The sequence below is a fragment of the Pan troglodytes genome, chromosome 19, assembly GCF_028858775.2.
Source record: "Pan troglodytes isolate AG18354 chromosome 19, NHGRI_mPanTro3-v2.0_pri, whole genome shotgun sequence".
NCBI classification, from domain to species: Eukaryota; Metazoa; Chordata; class Mammalia; order Primates; family Hominidae; genus Pan; species Pan troglodytes.
The window spans coordinates 31,316,588-31,338,613 of record NC_072417.2 but is presented as its reverse complement, the minus strand read 5'-3'; the positions used below and the strand labels follow the sequence as shown (position 1 = coordinate 31,338,613).

Below are 22,026 nucleotides of genomic sequence, written 5' to 3'. Positions count from 1 at the left end.
GCTATGAATAAACTGTAAGAACATAAATAATGCAAAAATCTTTGCATTAAAATGTTTTCTCAGGCTTTTGGAAGTGGAATTACTGGTTGGATCAAAGGATAAGAACCTTTTGTAAAGTTCCAGGTACATATTGTCAGATTGCTATGATATTTCTTTTTTTTTTTGTTTTGAGATGGAGTCTCACTGTGTCACCTAGGCTGGAGTGCAGTGGTGTGATCTTGGCTCACTGCAACCTCCGCCTTCCAGGTTCAGGTGATTCTTGGGCCTCAACCTCCTGAGTAGCTGGGATTACAGGCGCCCGCCACCATGCCCGGCTAGTTTTTGTATTTTTAGTAGAGACAAGGCGTCACCATTTTGGCCAGGCTGGTCTCGAACTCCTGACCTCAAGTGATCTGCCTGCCTCAGCCTCCCAAAGTGGTGGGATTACAGGCGTGAGCCAATGCGCCCGGCCAGATTGTTACATTTCTGCATTGCAGTTTACTCTCTTAATTCAAACCAATCTAAATAGACTACTCTGATAAGAGTTTGGGGTTTTGTTTTTTTTTTTCTTTTTGTTCTTGTTTGCATGTACAGCATTAATCTGGTAAGAGTTCTTAATGTCTTACACTTTTAAAAAATGATAAATGGTAGCATATCCACTTGGGAATTAGATGTTTTGTAATTGTTAAAAGTTAGCATTTAATGTTTTCTTTCAACTTTTAACAGTTAATTTTACTGAGGGTGATAGATGTTACAAATAGCTGTGTGGAGTAAAACCAAAATGACACTGATTTTAATAAATGCAAACTTAGTATATTGTTGGTTAGAACTTGTGAGAATGCGCTAAAAACAGGTTTTTTTTGTGGTCAGGAGAAACCAGAACAGATACTTAAGAGTGAAAGTGGGTAATGGATTCAATAAACTTTATAAAGCAGTAATTGCAGCACAATGACTTGATCTATTTGTGGCTAGCTATGGGTAGGGAACCTCTTCATGAAGCTGAATGCTAATGATGCCTCTATAAAACCACACCTGAAATACTTTACAGGACTGTCTTCCTTTAGGTAACCTAGAATCTCAAGATTAAGTTAAGGAAGTGGTTTTAAAGAATGAAGAACAAATTGTGCTACTAGCCTCTTTGCCTTCCCCTTTTTATTTTCATCTCTTAAAACACTGAACAGCATATAGTGATTGGCCAGAAAACAGTAAGGTAAAAAGCCATTGTCCTAAGTGTTTGAAAGGCGAGGACAGAGTATTTAGTTTGAGTGCATTGTCTCCAGCCAGAGTAGTGAGTAAATACAAGAGAAAATTTAGTAGTATGCAAGCTGATGAAACCAGGAAAGATAGAAATAGATTAGATCTTAGTATTTTTGGTACTAATTAGGTGAAAATAAAATGATTGGAAACAAGTTTTGTTTTTAAAAATAACCGTGTTCTTTATTGACTTTTTTTTTTTTTTGAGACCGAGTTTTGCCCTTGTCGCTCAAGCTGGCGTGCAATGGCACGATCTTGGCTCACCACAACCTCCGCCTTCCGGGTTCAAGTGATTCTCCTGTCTCAGCCTCCCAAGTAGCTAGGATTACAGGCATGTGCCACTATGACTAATTTTTTGTATTTTTAGTACAGACAGGGTTTCTCCATGTTGGTCAGGCTGGTCTCGAACTCATGACCTCAGGTGATCCACCCGCCTGGGCCTCCCAAAGTGCTGGGATTACGGGCGTGAGCCACCGGGTTCTTTATTGACTTCTTAGAAAGAATTCCTAAATCAGGTATTATCCATATAATTAAAATATTTTAGGCTGGGCGCGGTGGCTCATGCCTGTAATCCCAGCACTTTTGGAGGCCTCGGAGAGTGGATCACCTGAGGTCAGGAGTTCAGGACCAGCCTGGCCAACATGGTGAAATCCCGTCTCTACTAAAAATACAAAAATTAGCTGGGCATGGTGGTATGCCTGTAATCCCAGCTACTTGGGAGAATTGCTTGAACCTGGGAGGCAGAGGCTGCAGTGAGTCGAGATTGAGCTACTGCACTCCAGCCTAGGCAACAGAGTTGAGACCCTGTCTCAAAAAAAAATTTTACAAATCAGCTCGCAGGTCTCAGTATTATTAGATGTGTTCTTTGATCTCCGTTTCAATTTTTAAAACAGTTGATCAGAATATAAATACATACTGAGTCAGAATTTAGGATTTTGCCTAAGAACCAGACTGGAGAGATTTTGATTTGGTTAAATAAGGAATATTCTTTGTTTCTTAAATTGATAGCTTTGATCTTTAAACAGTATAGATAATTGTCATTTTTTATTACGGCTATTGGTATGTGGTGAAATGGTGTATATTTGTATCAAGCAAATGAAAATATAAATCAAGGTATTAGTTACTTAAATTGTAGGTTTGGAGTGACCTCCAATATTCTGTTGAGTTAAATGGCTCTAAAAGTTTATACCTTTTTAATGACTTGACAGTTAAATTTTTGTGTGTCTTAAACCTTTTGATGATTCCAGAAAATACGAGTTAATTGAACTATTAACTGTTTTATTGCTTTTATTATAATAGTTTTCTGGACCAGGATTTCCAATACCAGGATTATTATTTTTTTTTTAAATTTGAGTAGACCATGTTAATTAGAATAAATACAATAGGCAGTATAGATCATTAGATATTTTGCTCTTTTCAGTCATCCTCACCAGATCATTTATAGCTACAGCATTAAAATAGACCATTGACTTCAGTTTTGCTTTGTACTGTTGACAAAGTTAATGTATGAAAGTGCTTATAACGATGTCTAATACACATGAAGTGTCTTTATTATTACTTATTGCTACCCCCCTTTAGAGGTATTAATAAGACTGAGAAGGAAAACTAGAAACAAGATGTCAGGGTTGATAAACCTGAAAATTGGATAATTGACATTTGGACATTTCATCTGTATGCATGGAAGAAAAAACTTTCAGAATGGTAAAAGCTATTGAAATGGGTCAGGCATGGTGACTCACGCCTGTAATCCCAGCACTTTGGGAGGCCGAGGCAGGCAGATTGCCTGAGCTCCGGAGTTTGAAACCAGCCTGGGCAACATGGCAAAACCCTGTTTCTACTAAAAATACAAAAAATTAACCATGTTTGGTGGCAGGTGCCTGTAATCCCAGCTACTCAGGAGGCTGAGGCAGGAGAATTGGTTGAACCTGGGAGGCGGAGGTTGCAGTGAGCCGAGATTGTGCCACTGCACTCCAGCCTGGGTGACAGAACGAGACTCTGTCTCAAAAAAAAAAAAAAAAAGCTATTGAAATGGAAGCATGTCTCTAAACATGGTATAGTGAATATAGAATTGGAAGCAAGGAGCATTAACTCTTCCCCTCCCATAATATATAGTATATATGCATTGTAATACATTTGGGAAATATAGGAACACATACAGAAAAAGTTGTCTTACTACCTAGAGATAGCCACATCTAATGTTTTCTTTTTTTGAAAGATAAAGTATACACACTGAAAATTTGAAGTGCGTTGTACATGCAGTCTGGATTACGTTAGTATTTGCATCATAGTCCATCCTTTAGTATCTGCCTCTGTACTTCATATATCTCATATTCCTCCGTTATCAAATCAAGAAAAACTCTTAAATCTATTGCTTACGTTTGACTTAGCTGTTAATGAGGCCTCATTTTGCTGTTAGAACAAGCATGTTTTAAATTTCTCTAATATGGAAGGAAAGGAATGGTTACATCCATTAAAGAAGCAGGTCTCTGGTGCTGGTTGGGGAAGGGAGTGATCTTTTTAAGATCGCATTCAACTGGGTAGGGATATTTTGTTTTTGCCTTAAATCGGTGTTTTTGTCTTGACTTCACTCTTTGGTTTTGTAGGAGTTTGTGGTCCTTGTTATGTGGAAATGTGGAAATAGTTTGTCCTAGTACGATATGTTTGATCTTTAACAATGTTTTAGTTAAGATATACATGTGTTACTTTCATTGTTTTGAAGGCATATCTTTTTCCCCCACATTTTAATACCTGAAATCAGGATGCTGCTTTAATTTGATGACATCTTATAGTAAAAATGGCTTGTAGTGATACATAACTATGGTACTAAAAATCTGTGGTGTGACAACAGATCAGTAAAGTGTACTAATTACACATTCCCATTATGTGACATAGTGAAGCCTCCTTAAGTTTCATATGCCTTCCTATAGTAGTGAATTTTGATAATTGAATAAGTATATCAATGTGCCCTTTTTGTTCATAATTAGAGCAAACATTTACTATGTGCCAGGCAGGTACTGTTCTGGCCAGGCACAGTGGCTCACGCCTGTAATCCCAGTACTTTGGGAGGCTGAGGTCAGGAGTTCGAGACCAGCCTGGCCAACATGGTGAAACCCCATCTCTACTAAAAATACAAAAATTAGCTGGGCTTGGTGGTGGGTTCCTGTAATCCCAGCTACTCACGAGGCTGAGGCAGGAGAATTGCTTGAACCCAGGAGGTGGAGGTTGTGATGAGCTGAAATCATGCCACCGCACTCCAGCCTAGGTGACGGAGCAAGACTCCGTCTCAAAAAAAAAAAAAAAAAAAAAAAAAAAGGAAACTTGTCTTATGTACTCGAATTTTTTTTTTTTTTTTTTTTTTGACAGAGTTTCACTCTTGTTGTCCAGGCTGGAATGCAGTGGTGCGATTTCGGCTCGCTGCAACCTCCGCCTCCCAGGTTCAAGTGGTTCTCCTGGCTCAGCCTCCCAAGTAGCTAGGATTACAGGCATGCGCCACCAAACCCAGCTAATTTTATGTATTTAGTAGAGACGGGGTTTCTCCATGTTGGTCAGGCTGGTCTCGAACTCCCGACCTCAGGTGATCCGCTGCCCCCCACCCCACTGGCCTCCCAAAGTGCTGGGATTATAGGTGTGAGCCACCGCACCGGGCCATGTACTTGGATTTAACAAAATTTTTTGAGGGGCTAGGGATGGGTGCAAATCTGGCTTTCACGGGTCTATTTCTGGAGTTTGTAGGCTGTATCCTGTTCTCAGAGGGGTAAAGTAATTGATTTCCATTCTGTTTGCATTTTAAGATGGTGATGGAATTTCCTGATAATGTGTTAAATCTCGATGGACATCAGAATAATGGTGCACAGCTAAAGCAGTTCATTCAGGTAATAGTTTTTTCAATCAGTGTTTTTAATGGTGTATGTGTATTTTAAAGACTCATTTAAAATTTAGCTGTATTAATTTTATATAGGATTCTCTAGGTCTTAATATTGCACTGGAATTGCTCTTTCACCATTGCTATAGTAAGCATGCATAGTTATTTATATGATTTATGTAACTGCCATGTGAAAAAGAATTGGTGGTGGTGTGTTAATATTTTACATGTCCATAAGACTTTAATTTTAAAACCAGGCCATCTTTCCTAGTTTTTAAAAGATAAGGTATATAATTTTTCATTAAAAACTTGTTGGTTTTCTGCTGTAGTAATTGTTTTGTTCAGACAAAGTAATCCTATATTATGAATTTTCTGATGTTTGTTTAATTCCTGAGAAATATAGTACTTTATAAATACGCTTAAATGCAATATATAGTGGTCCCTCAGTATCCGTGGGGGATAGTTCAAGGATCCCTAGACAAACCAAAATCCACAATGCTTATAGAAAATGATATAGTAAGGGCTAGGCATGGTGGCTCATGCCTGTAATCCCAGCACTTTGGGAGGCCAGGGCAGGTGGATCGCTTGAGTTCAGTAGTTGGAGACCAGCCTGGGCAACATGGCAAAACCCTGTTTCTACAGAAAATGCAAAAAAGTTGGGCAGACATGGCGGCATGTGCCTGGGGTCCCAGCTCCTCCGTAGGCTCAGGTGGGAGGATCTCTTGAGCCCAGGAGGCAGAGGTTTTAATCAGCTGAGATCGCATCACTGCACTCCAGCCTGGGCAATAGAGTGAGACCTTGTCTCAGAAAAAAATAAGATGTATATTTGCATGTAACCTCTGCACATCCTCCCATATACTTTAAAGCATATTTAGATTACTTATAGTACCTAATACAATGTAAATGCTGTGTAAATAGTAGTTATACTGCATCTTTAGGGAATAATGACAAGGAAGAAAAGTCTGTACATGTTTAGTATTTCCTGTCAAATATTTTCGATCCTTGGTTGGTTAAATTCACAGATGTAGAACCCATGGATATGGAGGGCTGACTGTAATTAAGATATTGGAAGATGACTTGTTAGTTTACTTCAGAACTCTTATTTCTACTTTTAGGAAAACTTTGAATGGAAGGGTAATGGTAAATGTGAGAAAATGCTTCTTAGGAATTATCCTACTTTCCTATCCGTTTTTGGTAAATCTGAAAGTGTTAACTGCAGTTAACTATAACTCCATCAGGTAGAAGTTACTTACTAGAGTTTGCTCATTTCTCTGCAACAGTAGCTCTCAGTTATTTTTCTACCTTGTCATAACCAGCAGATACAATTCATAAGCAGCAGCATGCTAGTTACTTCCCTACATAAGGAAGATAGGCCATGTTTTCTCCCATTAATTCGTAATACACCTGTTCATGCCTCTGGATTGAGAATTGCTGCTCCATATGATTACCATCCTAACTTGACTTCTGTAGCTAAACATAGTGATAGTAAGTGTGTTATAAGTTGTAAAAACAAAACAAAACAAAAAAAACAGGCCAGGCGCGGTGGCTCATGCCTGTAATCCGAGCACTTTGGGAGGCTGAGGCGGGTGGATCACAAGGTCAAAAGATCAAGACCATCCTTGCCAACATGGTGAAACCCCATCTCTACTAAAAATACTAAAATTAGCCGGGCGTGGTGGTGCACACCTGTAGTCCCAGCTACTAGGGAGGCTGAGGCAGGAGAATCGCTTGAACCCAGGAGGCAGAGGTTGCAGTGAGCTGAGATTGTGCTACTGCACTCCAGCCTGGCGAGAGAGCAAGATGCCGTCTCAAAAAACAAAAACAAACAAACTAAAAAAAAAGGTACAGCTGTATTGTGCTTTTTTTTTTTTTTTTTTTTTTTTTTGTGAGAGGACTGGCCTAATACTCACTGAACCAGCCCTACATTTCCAGATGCAGTACTGCTTTTTGGCATACTAAGCAGAGTTGTTTATATACCCTAGATTCTAGAGCAAGGGGGTTTGTGGAGCAAATTCCGTACAGCATGGACAAGGCTGACTACTTTGCCTTTCTGACTCAGTTGCAGGTAGAGCTGGTAAACCCTGGCCAGGTTGTACTTACTGCACAAGGATAGGAACCAGTAGTAGTGAAAGTGTAATTTTACGTCTTTTTAAAGGACACTCCTTCATTTTCTTTCCCTCTTTCAGCGACATGGTATGCTTAAGCAACAGGATCTAAGTATTGCCATGGTGGTGACATCACGCGAAGTCCTGAGTGCACTTTCTCAGCTTGTCCCATGTGTTGGTTGTCGTCGCAGTGTGGAGCGCCTCTTTTCCCAGCTTGTAGAGTCTGGAAATCCTGCTCTTGAACCCCTAACAGTAGGGCCCAAGGGAGTCCTGTCTGTAACTAGAAGCTGCATGACTGATGCAAAGAAGCTTTATACATTATTTTATGTACATGGGTAAGTATAATCAATTAGGAGAAAATGGGTTTATTAAAATTTAAAACAGCTTGGTGACAGTGGCAGCTTATTTTCTTGATGGAAAGATTGAGTCTAATTTAATAATTTTATTGAGTAAGTTGTATGTACCAGTGGATGTAAAGTTTCTGCTCTCCACGTGGGGAGAGGCAGACAGAAAGCAAATATTCAATTTGTCAGGGATGATAAGTTAGAAAAATCAGTAAGGGAGGTAGAGAATGGAGTGGGGGTAGAATTATTGTGGAGGATGGTCAGGGAAGGCCTCCCTGGTAAAATGACATTGAATATAGATTTGAATGAAGTGAGCAAGCAAATCTGGTAGAAAACTGGGGGGAAGGCAGAGAAGGAACAGCTAGTGTAAAGGTTCTGAGGTTGGGGTTTTATTGGCATGTTTGAGGAATAGTAAGGAAGCCCTTGTGGCTGGAGCCAGATGAATGAAGGGAACAGTAATAAAAGATGGGGTCAGCAGAGTAATAAGGCCGGGCGCGGTGGCTCACGCCTGTAATCCCAGCACTTTGGGCGGCCGAGGCAGGCAGATCATGAGGTCTGGAGTTCAAGACCAGCCTGACCAACGTGGTGAAACCCCATCTCTACTAAAAATACAAAAATTAGCTGAGCATGGTGGCGCATGGCTGTCATCACAGCTATTCAGGAGGCTGAGGCAGGAGAATCACTTGAACCCAGGAGGCAGAGGTTGCAGTGAGCCGAGATCACGCCACTGCAGTCCAGCCAGGGCGACAGAGCGAGACTCCGTTTCAAAAAGAAAGAAAGAAGAGCGACTGGGCGCGGTGGCTCACGCCTATAATCCCAACACTTTGGGAGGCCGAGGCAGTTGGATTGCCTGAGCTCAGGAGTTCAAGACTAGCCTGGGCAACACGCTGAAACCGAGTCTCTACTAAAAATACAAAAAATTAGCCAGGAGTGGTGGCGGGTCCCTGTAATCCCAGCTACTCGGGAGGCTGAGGCAGGAGAATCTCTTGAACCTGGGAGGCGGCAGTTGCAGTGAGCTGAGATCGCGCATTGCACTCCAGCCTGGGCAACAAGATTAAGCTCCATCTCAAAAAAAAAAAAGGTAATAAAAGGTCCAGTCATATTTTTATTTTTTCAGACAGAGTTTCGCTATTGTTGCCCAGGCTGGAGTGCAATGGCTCGATCTCGGCTCACTGCAACCACTGCCTCCCGGGTTCAAGCGATTCTCCTGCCTCAGCCTCCCAAGTAGCTGGGATTACAGGTGCCCACTACCACGCTTGACTTTTTTTTTTATTTTTTAGTAGAGACAGGGTTTCGCTATGTTGGCCATGTTGGTCTTGAACTCCTGACCTCAGGCGATCTGCCCGCCTTGGACTCCCAAAGTGCTCGGATTACAGGCGTGAGCCACCGTGCCTGGCTGAGGTCTTTTTTTTTTTTTACTCTGAGTGAGGTGACAAGCTTTAGGAAGGTTTTGAGCAGAAGAGTGGCATAGTCTGATGAAATCTGGCTTACTTTGACCTCTGTATTGAGAATGAATGATGACTTTGGAGGTAGTGAAAATTGGTTATAAAGGATCCTGGATATATTTTGAGGAATGAGCCAGTGGGATTTTTTGGATAGATTGGTTGTGAGGGAGGCCATCAAAGATGATTCTCGGATTTGTGATGTAAAGAATGGACAACAGGCCTTGCGTGGTTGCTCACACCTATAATCCCAGCACTTTGGGAGGTCGGTGAGGGTGGATCACCAGAGGTCAGGAGTCTGAGACCAGCTTGGCCAACATGGTGAAACCCCATCTCTACTAAAAATAAAAAATTAGCCGGGCGTGGTGGCAGGCGCCTGTAATCCCAGCTACTCAGGAGGCTGAGACGGGAATCGCTTGAACCCGGGAGGCGGAGGTTGCAGTGAGGCAAGATTGCGCCATTGCAGTCTAGCGTGGGCAACACAGCGAGACTGTGTCTCAAAAAAAAAAAAGAATGGGCAAATGGTTACCATTTACCGAGATGGACGAGACTGAGGAGAAATGTAACAGAGCTCATCTTTGGGTGTGCTAAGTTTGAGATAGCGATTAGACATCCAAATAGAATTCAGAGAGGTCTGGGTTAGAGATGTAAATTTGTCTCATTTAGTGAATATAAATAGGAAAAGAAGAAGAGGTCTGAAAAGTAAACCCGAGGCTTTCCTATTTAGAGATGGTGGTAGGGACTTTTGATATTTACTGTGCCTGGACTTGAGAAAATAAGCCTTGGAGTGTTTTTGAACAGAGGAATAATGTAATCTGATTCATGTTTTAAAAGCATCACTGTAGCTGCTGAGTGAGGCCTGGAATGTAAAGGGCAGAAGGTGCAGCAAGGAGACCATTTAGGAGGCCAGCTATTGCAGTTGACTAAGCTAGAGATTGGTGGGTTGGACAGGGATGATAATGGTAGAGGTGATAAGAAGTGATCTGATTCTAGATTGGTTAATTTTTATTTAGCTTTTTTTCTATCTTATTTATTTATTTTTTTGAGACAAAGTCTCACTCTGTCTCAAGCTGGAGTGCAGTGGTGCAATCTTGGCTCATTGCTACCTCCGCCTCCCAGATTCAAGTGATTCTTGTGCCTCAGCCTCCTGAGAAGCTGGGATTACAGGCGTGCACCACCACACCTGTCTAATTTTTGTATTTTTTTTAGTAGAAATAGGGTTTCTCCATGTTGGCCAGGCTGGTCTCTTAACTCCTGGCCTCAGTCTCCCAAAGTGCTGGGATTACAGGTGTGAGCCACCATGCCTGGCCTCATTTTTAAATTTTCTGTAGAGATGAAAATTTTGCTATGTTACCCAGGCTGGCTTTGAACTCCTGGCCTCAAGTGATCCTCTTACCTCAGCCTTCCAAAGTGCTGGGATTATAGGCATGAGCTACTGCACCAGGCCTGATTCTAGATAATATTTAAAAGGTAGAATTGACAAACTTTGCTCATTGGTTGGATGGAGGGTGCGGCTAGTAGTAGTGTGTATTCTATATTTGCATAAAATTTCTGTTGATGACTCCTCTTCAAGGATGTATTGTGTTTACATAATGTTTTGTGAGGTTTTTATATATTTTTTAAAGACATGGGATCTCACTATGTTGCCCTGGCTGGCCTCAAACCCTTGGGCTTAAGTGATCCTTTCACCTCGGCCTCCCAAATAGCCGGGACTACAGGTGTGTGCTTCTGCAACGGGTGTATTTACATAATGGCTGGGCAAGGGAAGATGGCTGAGAGTCAGGTAGCAGTCAGTGTTGAAATATGTGAGTGCCAGGCACACTGTAGATACAGTGGGGATAGAGAAAAGTGGTTTTTTTGTGTTTTGTTTTGAGACTTCTCTCTAAAAGACAGTAAATAGAGATTTTAAAATTTGAAAGTAAAATGAATTAAACCCTTAATATGTTTTATTTTTAATTAGGTCCAAACTAAATGACATGATAGATGCTATTCCAAAAAGTAAGAAGAATAAGAGATGTCAGTTGCACTCCTTAGATACGCACAAGCCAAAACCTTTGGGGTAAGTAGAATTGAATACCAAGAGGCTTTGTCATTGTTAAGATTATATATTTGATCATATTTAGTAAAAGAAATAAACCCACTGTTTGCTTTAATTCATTAATTGGTTATACTCTATGACATAGGTCAAAATAAATAGATCCTCTTGTTATGTTGGCCATTTTGCCTTGATATATATAAAGTCTCAATGTAGATCTGATTTAAAAAAATTTTTTTATGTTAAATATGTTTTAGAGGAGGGAGGTTGAAGTTTTTTTTTTTTTTTCTTTTTTTGAGACGGAGTCTCCCTCTATTTCCCAGGCTGGAGTGCAGTGGCACAATCTCGGCTCACTGCAACCTCCACCTCCCTGGTTCAAATGATTCTCCTGCCTCAGCTTCCTGAGTAGCTGGGACTACAGTTGCGTGCCACCACACCTGGCTAATTTTTGTATTTTTAGTAGAGATGGGGTTTCACCCTATTGGCCAGGCTGGTCTCGGACTCCTGACCTCAGGTGATCGCCCGCCTCAGCCTCCAAAGTGCTGGGATTACAGGTGTGAGGCACCACACTCGGCCGGTTGAAGTCTTTATGGAAATGTATGCAGCTAATATGAACGTTTTCAAAGTAGTGGTAATCATTATTTGATCTACAGAATAGTCATAATGTATAAATTATCTATCTTTCTTGTCTCTAGCTGTAATTTACCAAGGTTTTAAAAAAAGTAGTTATGACGATATTATGACAATATGTATTTATGTAACTAATTTGTAGTTTTCTATATTTATTATTATTTTTTGAGATGGAGTCTCCTCTGTCGCCCAGGCTGGAGTGCAGTGGCGTCATCTTGGCTCACTGCAACCTCTGCCTCCTGGGTTCAAGCTATTCTCCTGCCCCAGCCTCCCGAGTAGTTGGGACTACAGGCGCGTGCCACCAAGCCCGGCTAATTTTTTGTATTTTTGGTAGAGACAGGGTTTCACCGTGTTAGCCAGGATGGTCTCGATCTCCTGACCTCATGATCCGCCCACCTTGGCCTCCCAAAGTGCTGAGATTACAGGTGTGAGCCACCGCGCCCGGCCTATTTTATTTTTTAAGCAAATATTGCCTGATAATAATTTGTAGTTTTCTTCTTGATTAAGTGCTATAGTGTCCAAGGCTGCTTTTTCACTTTCTCCCAGCACAGTGCCATAGTTGTCCCCTGCAAAATTGCCTGGGGGTGGGGATAGTGAGGCGAAGCCATGGAGTGTGAAGGGACTTTCTAAGACGTGACTTTAGTTTTGGAGAGAATGGGATATTAAAAAACTATACTTCTCTATTAATTTTATCTTTTAATTATTTTTTGAGACACAGTCTTGCTCTGTCACTCAGGCTGGAGTGCAGTGGTACGATCTCAGCTCATGCAACCTCCATCTCTTGGGTTCAAGCAATTCTTGTGCCTCAGCCTCCTGAGTAGCTGGGATTACAGGTGTTCGCCACCACTCCTGGCTAATTTTTTTGGATTTTTAATAGAGATGGGGTTTCACCATGTTGCCCAGGCTGATCTCAAACTCCTGGCCTCAAGTGATCTGCCTGCCTTGGTCTCCCAAAGTGCTGGGATTACAGGCGTGAGCCACTGCACCTGGCCTCTGAAAAGTTAATTTTTAAATATCTCATTTGTGTCATTGTGACCTTTTTTTGATTTTTTTTTTTTGACCTGAACTTCCGAGCTACACCATTATTGTATAGACATTTTCCTCCCTGACACAAAGACTTGGATGACCAGGCAGTGGTATGTTAATAATCTATTAAGTTTTTTCCCCCTATACTGAGCAACAAAAAATATTTAAAACATTTTATCAGCCGGGTGCAGTGGCTCACGCCTGTAATCCCAGCACTTTTGGAGGCCGAGACGAGCGGATCACAAGGTCAGGAGTTCGAGACCAGCCTGACCAACATGGGGAAACCTCATATCTACTAAAAATATAAAAATTAGCCAGGCATGGTGGTACGCATCTGTGATCCCAGCTACTTAGGAGGCTGAGGCAGGAGAATTGCTTGAACCCGAGAGGAGGTGGAGGTTGCAGTGAGCTGAGATCGTGTCGCCTGGGCAACAGAGCGAGACTCTGTCTCAAAAAAAAAAAAAAAAAAGACTGGGCGTGGTGGCTCACGCCTGTAATCCCAGCACTTTGGGAGGCCAAGTTGTGTGGATTCTCTGAGGTCGGGGGTTCGAGACCAGCCTGGCCAACATGGTGAAACCCTGTCTCTACTAAAAATACAAAAATTAGCCGGGTGTGGTGGCAGGTGCTTGTAATCTTAGCTACTTGGGAGGCTGAGGCAGGAGAATCGCTTGAATCCAGGAGGCGGAGGTTGCATTGAGCCAAGATCGCACCATTGCACTCCAGCCTGGGCGACAAGAGTGAGACTTTGTCTCGAAATAAATAAATAAATAAATAAAATAAATTTTATTAGTAAAATTGTCAAACATAGAAAAGTAAAAAATACAATGATTGAACCTCCCATGCACTTTTACCAAGATTTAGTAGTAATCAAGAGTTGCCACACTTGCTTCATTTATCCACCTTTTTCTTTGTATTTTAAAGCAAGTCCCAGGCTTCGTGTTACTCTATTGCATCCTTCCACATGCATCTCTAAATATATGGACATTTTTTTTCACACATTGCCATCATAACACCTAACAAAATTAAGTGTAACAATCGAATACCCAGTTCATACTTAGATTTTACCTGTTTCTGTTTTTTTTTTTTTGAATGTTGGTTTGTATGAATCAGGATCCAAACAAGAACCACACATTATGTTCTTGTAGCCTGAAGAAAAGAAGTTCTCTTAAGGATAGTTGTTATTTTGCTGCTTGATATGTCAGTATCTTTTTTTTTCTTTCTTTCAAATTCTTTTTTTTTTTTTTTTTTGAGATGGAATTTCCCCTGTCACCCGGGCTAGAGTGCAGTGGCGCGATCTCGGCTCACTGCAACCTCTGCTGCCTGGGTTCAAGTGATTCTCCTGCCTCAGCCTCCCAAGTAGCTGGGGTTACAGGCACCTGCTACCATGCCCGGCTAATTTTTGTATTTTTAGTAGACACAGGGTTTCACCAGGTTGGCCAGGCTGGTCTCGAACTCCTGACCTCAGGTGATCAACCCGCCTTGGCCTCCCAAAGTGTTGGGATTAACAGGCGTGAGCCACGGCGCCTGGCCCAATTTGTCAGTATCTTTTAAATTTTTTTTATTTTTTATTTTTTCATCAGCTCATTCTTCCTTCTCAGATTTGTCAGTAGCTTCAGAGAATTTCTGACTCTAAATGCAGAGTACAGGCTAATTTTTCACATTAGAGATGACCTGTTGGCTGAAGGCCTAAAGTGGTATGATACAGTAAAGAGCTTGCCTTCTGGTGCTTTTTTTCTGTTAAGCATATTCTTTGTTGATGAACTGAGAAGCAAGTAGCCCAGCATCTTATGCATCTGTGTTCATTGCTGCCTTCCTTCAAAGACCAATCCTTCCACTCTTGCTCTGCACTCCATCTTCTTTGTTTTCAATCACTTTGCTTATTCAGTTACCTACTTTTGTTAAATTTACATTCAGCTCTGTTTTCCTATCTTTCAGCTTAAGAAACAAAACAAACCTCCACAGATTTTACATCCCCTTCTAGCTACAGTTCCACTACATGGGAAGTCATATGTTTTAGAAGGCTCTTTGCTGAGTATGGAATCAGTGTGAATGGACTTAATTGATCTTAAGTGGTGTCTGTCTCTTGACCAAGGTAGCTTCAGTTATTCCCACAGGCCACATAGAATAGCAGGCTAAGCAGTACAGTATGCTTAGCCAAGGCTCCCTCTCCCTTGGATGGTCACCACTATTAAATGCTACTATGATTCTCCATTTTATGTATTTCCACTCCCCCTCCTACTGCTACATCCCCACCCCCCATAGCTTTTTTAATTTGTTTAGTCTATTTCCAGAGAAAGTATAATACAGTTGATTAGGTTTTAGCCTAATAAATAGAAATCTAGGTCAGCCTTTCTGAGAGTATTCTCTCATCTATGCAAGTAAACCCAGGTTATTGTCTGTCTGGGAGTAAGTTTGAGATCTGGAAGAAAGATCTAGGCTGGAGTTGTAGGCCTGTAGTTTATCTTAGAGAATGTTATGTAAGATCACCTAAAGGGAAAGAGAGTAAAAGAATTCTGAGGAATTTAATGGTAGAAAAGAAATTAGTAAAGAAACCTGAGAAAGAGTAACCAGATAGGTAGAAGGAAGCCAAGGTGTAAAAGCGTTCCAAGGAAGTCTGATCAACTGTACTAAATGCGGCCAAGTTATCAAGGACCCAAAAGTGGACGTTGGATTTAGTAACAATGAGATAATTGGTGATCTTGAAGAGCTGAGCTAGTGATTGAGTGGAAGCAGAATCCAGGTTGCAATGATGGAAAAGTGAATGCAATGTAAGGTTGTCATGGATTAAGCTGTGAATGGAGAGTATGGGAGCAGAATCAGAAAGTGGAAAGGTTATTTTTTTGGAAAGTTTGATCTTAAAAGAATAATAGAAGGCATAAGGTCTAGAATGTTTATAAATGAAATCCTGATTTGAGATACAGATTTTTTTATAGAGCTTTTTTAAAAAAAAAAAAAAGCCTTCACATTCTAATGATATAATAATCATTCTTTAGCTCTGATTTCTCTTATGAGCCTTTCCCTCAATTATGAGAGCTTGAGTTTGAGAGTTTTTCAGTTCTGGGAAATTATGCATTATACTAATCAAGTATAGTTAATAAAAGGGGCTGGGCGGGGTGGCTCACACTGGTAATCCCAGCACTTTGGGAGGCCGATGCAGGCAGATCACGAGGTCAGGAGTTCGCGACCAGCCTGGCCAATATGGCGAAACCCTGTCTCTACTAAAAATACAAAAATTAGCCAGGTGTGGTAGCACATGCCTGTAGTCCCAGCTACTTGGGAGGCTGGGGCAGGAGAATCGCTTGAACCTGGGAGGCGGAGGTTGCAGTGAGCCGAGATCACACCACTGCACTCCAGCTTGGGTGACAGAGTGAGACTCTGTCTCAAAAAGGAAATATCAGAGTTGAGAATAGAAGGATGTAGCATGGAAAGTGAAACAGATCATGTTTTTGTTGTCACAAATAAGGGGAGCTAAACCTTGGCCTGAGCCCTTGTGAGAGGGAGTACAGAGCTGAATTGTGTGGATAACTTACATTTTAGGCAGAGGGTTGAGAAATACCCATTTAGCTACATAGAGTAAGTTAAAAGTTCAGAGGTTTTTCTGTCTCTAGCGTCCAAGGTGTAATGAATTCCTTGGACTGTACTGAGACCTGCAGAAGAACAGACAGGAGCCAGTTGTTCAGAATCATGAAAAATCAAGAAGGCTGTGATTGAATGGAGTGTAAACCCACATTTCCCTTGGAATGCAGGTCCAAGATAAATGTGCTGCAACAAAGCAAAATGTGTGGCAATTTTCATACTGAAGTTGAACCCTGTTGGGGAGGGAGAGTGGGAAGTTTTTAGTAAGTTTGTTAAAAAAAAATTGTATAGGGCTGGGCTTGGTGGCTCGCGCCTGTAATCCCAGCCCTTTGGGAGGCTGAGGTGGGTGGATTGCTTGAGCTGAGGAGTCGGAGACCAGCCTGGGCAACATGACAAGACCCTGCTGTCTCTACTTAAAAAATACAAAAAAAAAAAATAATAACCGGGTGTGGTGGTACACACCTATGGTCCTAGCTATTCGGGAGGCTGAGGTAGGAGGATCACTTGAGCCCCTGCAGGGGTGGGGTTGCACTGAGCCAAGATCACGCCACTGCATTCCAGCCTGAGTGACAGAGCGAGAGTCTGTCTCAAAAAAAAAAAAATTACCAGATAGTTCTTATTAATTTAGGCTGTATAAAGTGTTCATCTTAGTGTACTATCTTTTAGTAAATGTAAAACTTATTTACTGTAATTAATCTGTGACCTTCCCAGCTACTTATACATGTGAAGGTAGATGATAGTTTTGTTACCATGGTTTAGCTTTAAAAAGGAGTGATTACAAAAAAAAAAATTGAACTGAGCATGGTGGCTCACACCTGTAATCCCAGTGCTTTGGGAGGCTGAGGTGGGAGAATGGCTTGAGGTCAGGGGTTTGAGACCAGGCTGGGCAACATAGTAGAGACCTTGTCTCTACAAAATAAAAGTTAAAAAAAAATTACTTGATGATGATCTCATTAAGTAGATCAAAACTTCTTAGAATTTTCAATTTGTGGAAGATTGGTCTGTGTTTAAAAGGGAAAATACTTGATAATTTTTTTGGTCATTTTGACTTTAGAACATTCCAACTATATTTGCTCATAGAATACTTAGTTTATTAACCAGTTGCTCTCTTGATAACTACAAATGTTGTTAAATTGTATCAGATAAACTTGATAGTCAAGCAGAAGTTTTTATATAAAGATATGAGCACACATTTAAATGAACGTTATATTAATATAAAGTGAGTATGTAATCATATATAATTTGTAAACATGTTCTAATATCTTAATCATTAAAGTGTTCATGATTTTAATTTAGACTATAGAAATTATTTCTTCAGATTATCTCAGTGTCACTAAGCTTTGTACTATACTACGGTGAAGGGAGCAGTAGCAGTGTCAGTTCAGAGAAGTTAAGTACAGATGAGAAATAGTGAAGGCCACAGGAAGGACGGCAAGTATAGGATCATTTTCCATTATGGACGTTTCCAGGGAACAGCCAGGTAAAATCAAGCAATACTTTAATCTGTTTTTTGTTTTTTTAAGGTTTTACCCTTCTGTATTCTCCCTTTTCACTAATATTTGTTCTTTCTACAGAGGTTGTTGGATGGATGTATGGGAACTAATGTCGCAGGAATGCAGGGATGAAGTAGTTTTAATTGACTCGAGTTGTCTTTTAGAAACACTAGAAACATATCTGCGAAAACACAGGTAAGTCTGATGGTTGTTCCAGTATAATGTGGAAGGTGCCTTATGTGTCAGTCACCTAGAGTGGCCTGTCACTGACCTCCTTTGTATAATAGCATTCTAGCCTTCCCTTTAATACTTGGCACTAGGCGGAGCTTAATATTAGAGTAGGCAGTTCCTTTTTTTTTTTTTGAGATGGAGTCTAGCTCTGTCGCCAGGCTGGAGTACAGTGGCGCGATCTCAGCTCACTGCAACCTCTGCCTCCCAGGTTCAAGAGATTCTCCTGCCTCAGCATCTCGAGTAGCTGGGATTATAGGCACACGCCGCCACACCCAGCTAATTTTTGTATTTCTAGTAGAGATGGGGTTTCACCATGTTGGCCAGGATGGTTTAGGTCTGCTGACCTTGTGATCCAACCTCGGCCTCCCAAAGTGCTAGGATTACAGGCATGAGCCACTGCGCTTGGCCAAAGCAGTTGCTTTATGGGATGACTCCCAGGGTTAGCCTTCTTGTGTTAAGCCAGCATCTCCTATTTTGTGATTTTTTTTTTCTTTTTGAGACAGAGTTGCACTCTGTCACCCAGGCTGGAGTGCAGTAGCGAGACCTCGGATCACTGTTCCCTCCGCCTCCCGTGTTCCAGCGATTCTCCTGCCTCAGCCTCCTGAGTAGCTGAGACTACAGGCGCATGCCACCACGCCCGGCTAATTTTTGTATTCTTAGTAGAGACGGGGCTTCGCCATGTTGGTCAGGCTGGTCTCGAACTCCTGACCTCAGGTAATCCATCTGCCTTGACCTCCCAAAGTGCTGAGATTACAGGCATGAGCTGCGCCCAGCCTATGATGGCATTTTCAAAATTAAATTAGTAGCTTTTTACTTAATATTCGAAGTATTTCTTCTGTCATTATCAGGATCCCAAAAGAGAGTTGATATTCATGTGTTTCATTACTATAAAAGTAACTTCAGATTTTTCTTTATAGAACACTACTTTTACAAAGGAATTTTCTTTTTTTTTTTTTTTGAGACGAAGTCTCGCTCTGTCGCCAGGCTGGAATGCGCTGGCTCGATCTCGGCTCACTGTAACTGCTGACTCCCTGGTTCAAGAGATTCTCCTGCCTCAGCCTCCCAAGTAGCTGGGATTACAGGCACATACCACTGTGCCCAGCTAATTTTTGTATTTTTAGTAGAGATGGGGTTTCACCATGTTTGCCAGGATGGTCTCAGTCTCCTGACTTGTGATCCGCCCTCCTCAGCCTCTCGAAGTGCCGGGATTACAGGTGTGAGCCACCGTGCCTGGCCTACAAAGGAATTTTCTAAGTGTCATTAACATTTGGAAATTCATAGGGAGGAGACTCCAGTAGAAAAGGAAACTGGTGGGCAGGGTGCGGTGGCTCACGTCTGTAATCCCAGCACTTTGGAAGTCTCAGTCAAGTGGATCACCTTAAGTCAGGAGTTTGAGACCAGCCAGGCCAACGTGGCGAAACCCCGTGTCTACTAAAAATAAAAAAATTAGCCAGGCATGGTGGCACGCACCTGTAGTCCCAGCTACTTGGGAGACTGAGGCAGGTGAATCGCTTGAAACCAGGAGGTAGAGGTTGCAGTGAGCCAGGATCGTGCCACTGCACTCGGACGGAGCAAGACTCCGTCTCAAAAAAAGAAAAAGCAACTGGTAAGGTAACAGCATCTAGAGATGGTGTTCTTGGGGCAGTTCTACTGTTTAAATTTGTTACAAGTTGTGTTTGTGGTTGTATGTCCTTTGACTTTGAGGCAGATATACACAATTATTTTGGGAGTGCCTCTAAAAATCAAGTGAATGATAAAAACTGGTGTCATTACTTTATGTGGCAGTAAGCTAATGACTTCGCCCGCATACCAAGTTTATTGGTGTTTTTCTTTTTTCAATTAAAAACTTTCTTTCTTTGCCTTTTTGGTGGATTATGCCCAAGAGAGTAGAGAATGTGTCACTTACTTGGAGTTTTACAGGGACTATGCAGACACAAAACATATATCCTTCCTCTTTAAATATGAATTGATCCTCCCAAAAGATAGTTTTTGCAGGTGATAAATGACAAGTTATTAGAGCACATGTTTTGGAGTTTCTTATAATGGTTTCGTAGATTTTCCTATGTTTAGGGTTAGTGTTTTAACATTTTTAGATGGATTTTAGTCCATTTTACAAATATCTTAACGGTTGTGAGAAAGTATGGTTGAGAGTAATAATAATTAAGGCAGTGAGTGATGAATTTAGGGAGATTGTATTGCATCTGGATTCTACTAATTGTAACTGTACAAGTTAGTTGACTTTCTGTGCCTCAATTTTTGTCTTCTTTAAAACAAACATAGGCTGGGCATGGTGGCTCACAACTGTAGTTCCAGCACTTTGGGAGGCCAAGTCAGGTAGATGGTTTGAGCTCAGGAGTTTTAGACCAGCCTAGACAACATGGTGAAACCCCGTCTCTACAAAAAAGCAGAAAAATTAGCTGCCATGGTGGCACAAATCTGTAGTCCTAGCTGCTGGGGAGGGTGAGGTGAGAGTATCACTTGAGCCCAGGAAGTTGAAGGTGCACCATGATCACAGTGGCCGTGATTGTACCACTGCACTCCAGCTTGAGCAACAGAGTGAAACGCCATCTCAAAAATAATAAAAATTAAAATAAAATTAGCAGCTGGGTGCAGTGGCTCATGCCTGTAATCCCAGCACTTTGGGAGGCCAAGGCGGGTGGATCACCTGAGGTCAGAAGTTCAAGACCAGCCTGGTCAACATGGGGAAACCCCATCTCTACTAAATATACAAAAATTAGCTGGGCGTGGTGGTGGGTGCCTGTAATCCCAGCTACTCAGGAGGCTGAGGCAGGAGAATCGCTTGAACCTAGGAGGAGGCAGAGGTTGCAGTAAACCGAGATCGCGCCATTGCGCTCCAGCCTGGGCAACAAGAGTGAAACTTCGTTCCCAAAACAACAACAACAAAAAAAGAATTACGGTAGAGGCCGGGCATGGTGGCTCATGCCTGTAATCCTAGCACTTTGGGAGGCTGAGATGGGCAGATCACATGAGGCCAGGAGTTTGAGACCAGCCTGGCCAACATGGTGAAACCCCTCTCTACTGAAAATACATAAATTAGCCAGGCATGGTGGTGCACTTCTGTAATCCCAGCTACTCAGGAGGCTGAGGCATGAGAATTGCTGGAATCTGGGAGGCAGAGTTTGCAGTGAGCTGAGATTGTGCTACTGCACTCCAGCCTGGGTGACAGAGTGAGACTCTGTCTCAAAAGAAAAGTATTATGGTAGAACATCATCAGATACTACACTTGATCTTAGTCAAAAGGCTGAGACGTGATAGAACATCATTAGAAATGAGGTGTTAATAAACTGAAACCTCTGCCTTAAGGGTTTTTTAAGGCTGGGCATTGTGGCTCAAGCCTATAATTCTAACACTTTGGGAAGCCAAGGCAGGAGGATCACTTGAGTTCAGGAGTTCAATACCAGCTTGGGCAACATAGGGAGGCCCATTTATAAAGGCTGAGTGTGGTGGCTCACTCCTCTAATCTCAGCACTTTGGGAGGCGGAGGTGGGTGGATCACAAGGTCAGGAGTTCAAGACCAGCCTGGCCAACATGGTGATACCCCGTCTCTACTAAAAATCTAAAAATTAGCCGGGCTTGGTGGCGTGTGCCTGTAATCCCAGCTACTCAGGAGGCTGAAGCAGGAGAATCACTTAACCTGAGAGGTGGAGGTTGCGGTGAGCCAAGATTACGCCATTTGCTCTCCAGCCTCGGCAACAGCAAGACTCCATCTCACAAAAAAAACAGGCCGGGCGCCGTGGCTCACGCCTGTAATCCCAGCACTTTGGGAGGCTGAGGCGGGCGGATCATGAGGTCAGGAGATTGAGACTATCCTGGCTAACACTGTGAAACCCCGTCTCTACTAAAAAATACAAAAAATTTAGCCGGGCTTGATGGCGGGCGCCTGTAGTCCCAGCTACTTGGGAGGCTGAGGCAGGAGAATGGCGTGAACCGAGGAGGCGGAACTTGCAGTGAGCCGAGTTTGCGCCACTGCACTGCAGCCTGGGCGACAGAGCGATACTCCATCTCAAAAAAAAGATAATAGTAAATAA

At 42.0% G+C, this 22,026-nt stretch overlaps 1 protein-coding gene and 1 pseudogene across 6 annotated transcripts in view; one reads left to right on the top strand and one right to left on the bottom strand.

Annotated features, from left to right (window-relative positions):
• The window catches only part of GGNBP2 (gametogenetin binding protein 2), a 46,427-nt gene that overhangs the window by 5,873 nt on the left and 18,528 nt on the right, over positions 1–22,026 (top strand). For all 6 annotated transcript variants that reach the window (XM_001173664.6, XM_009432363.3, XM_063798694.1 and 3 more), the window contains 4 exons: positions 5,025–5,105; positions 7,282–7,535; positions 10,947–11,045; positions 17,828–17,941. In XM_001173664.6, the coding sequence (XP_001173664.2) occupies positions 5,025–5,105; positions 7,282–7,535; positions 10,947–11,045; positions 17,828–17,941 (548 nt within the window). The remainder of the gene's footprint in view (positions 1–5,024; positions 5,106–7,281; positions 7,536–10,946; positions 11,046–17,827; positions 17,942–22,026) is intronic.
• LOC112206205 (U2 spliceosomal RNA) lies at positions 21,102–21,251 on the bottom strand (annotated as a pseudogene).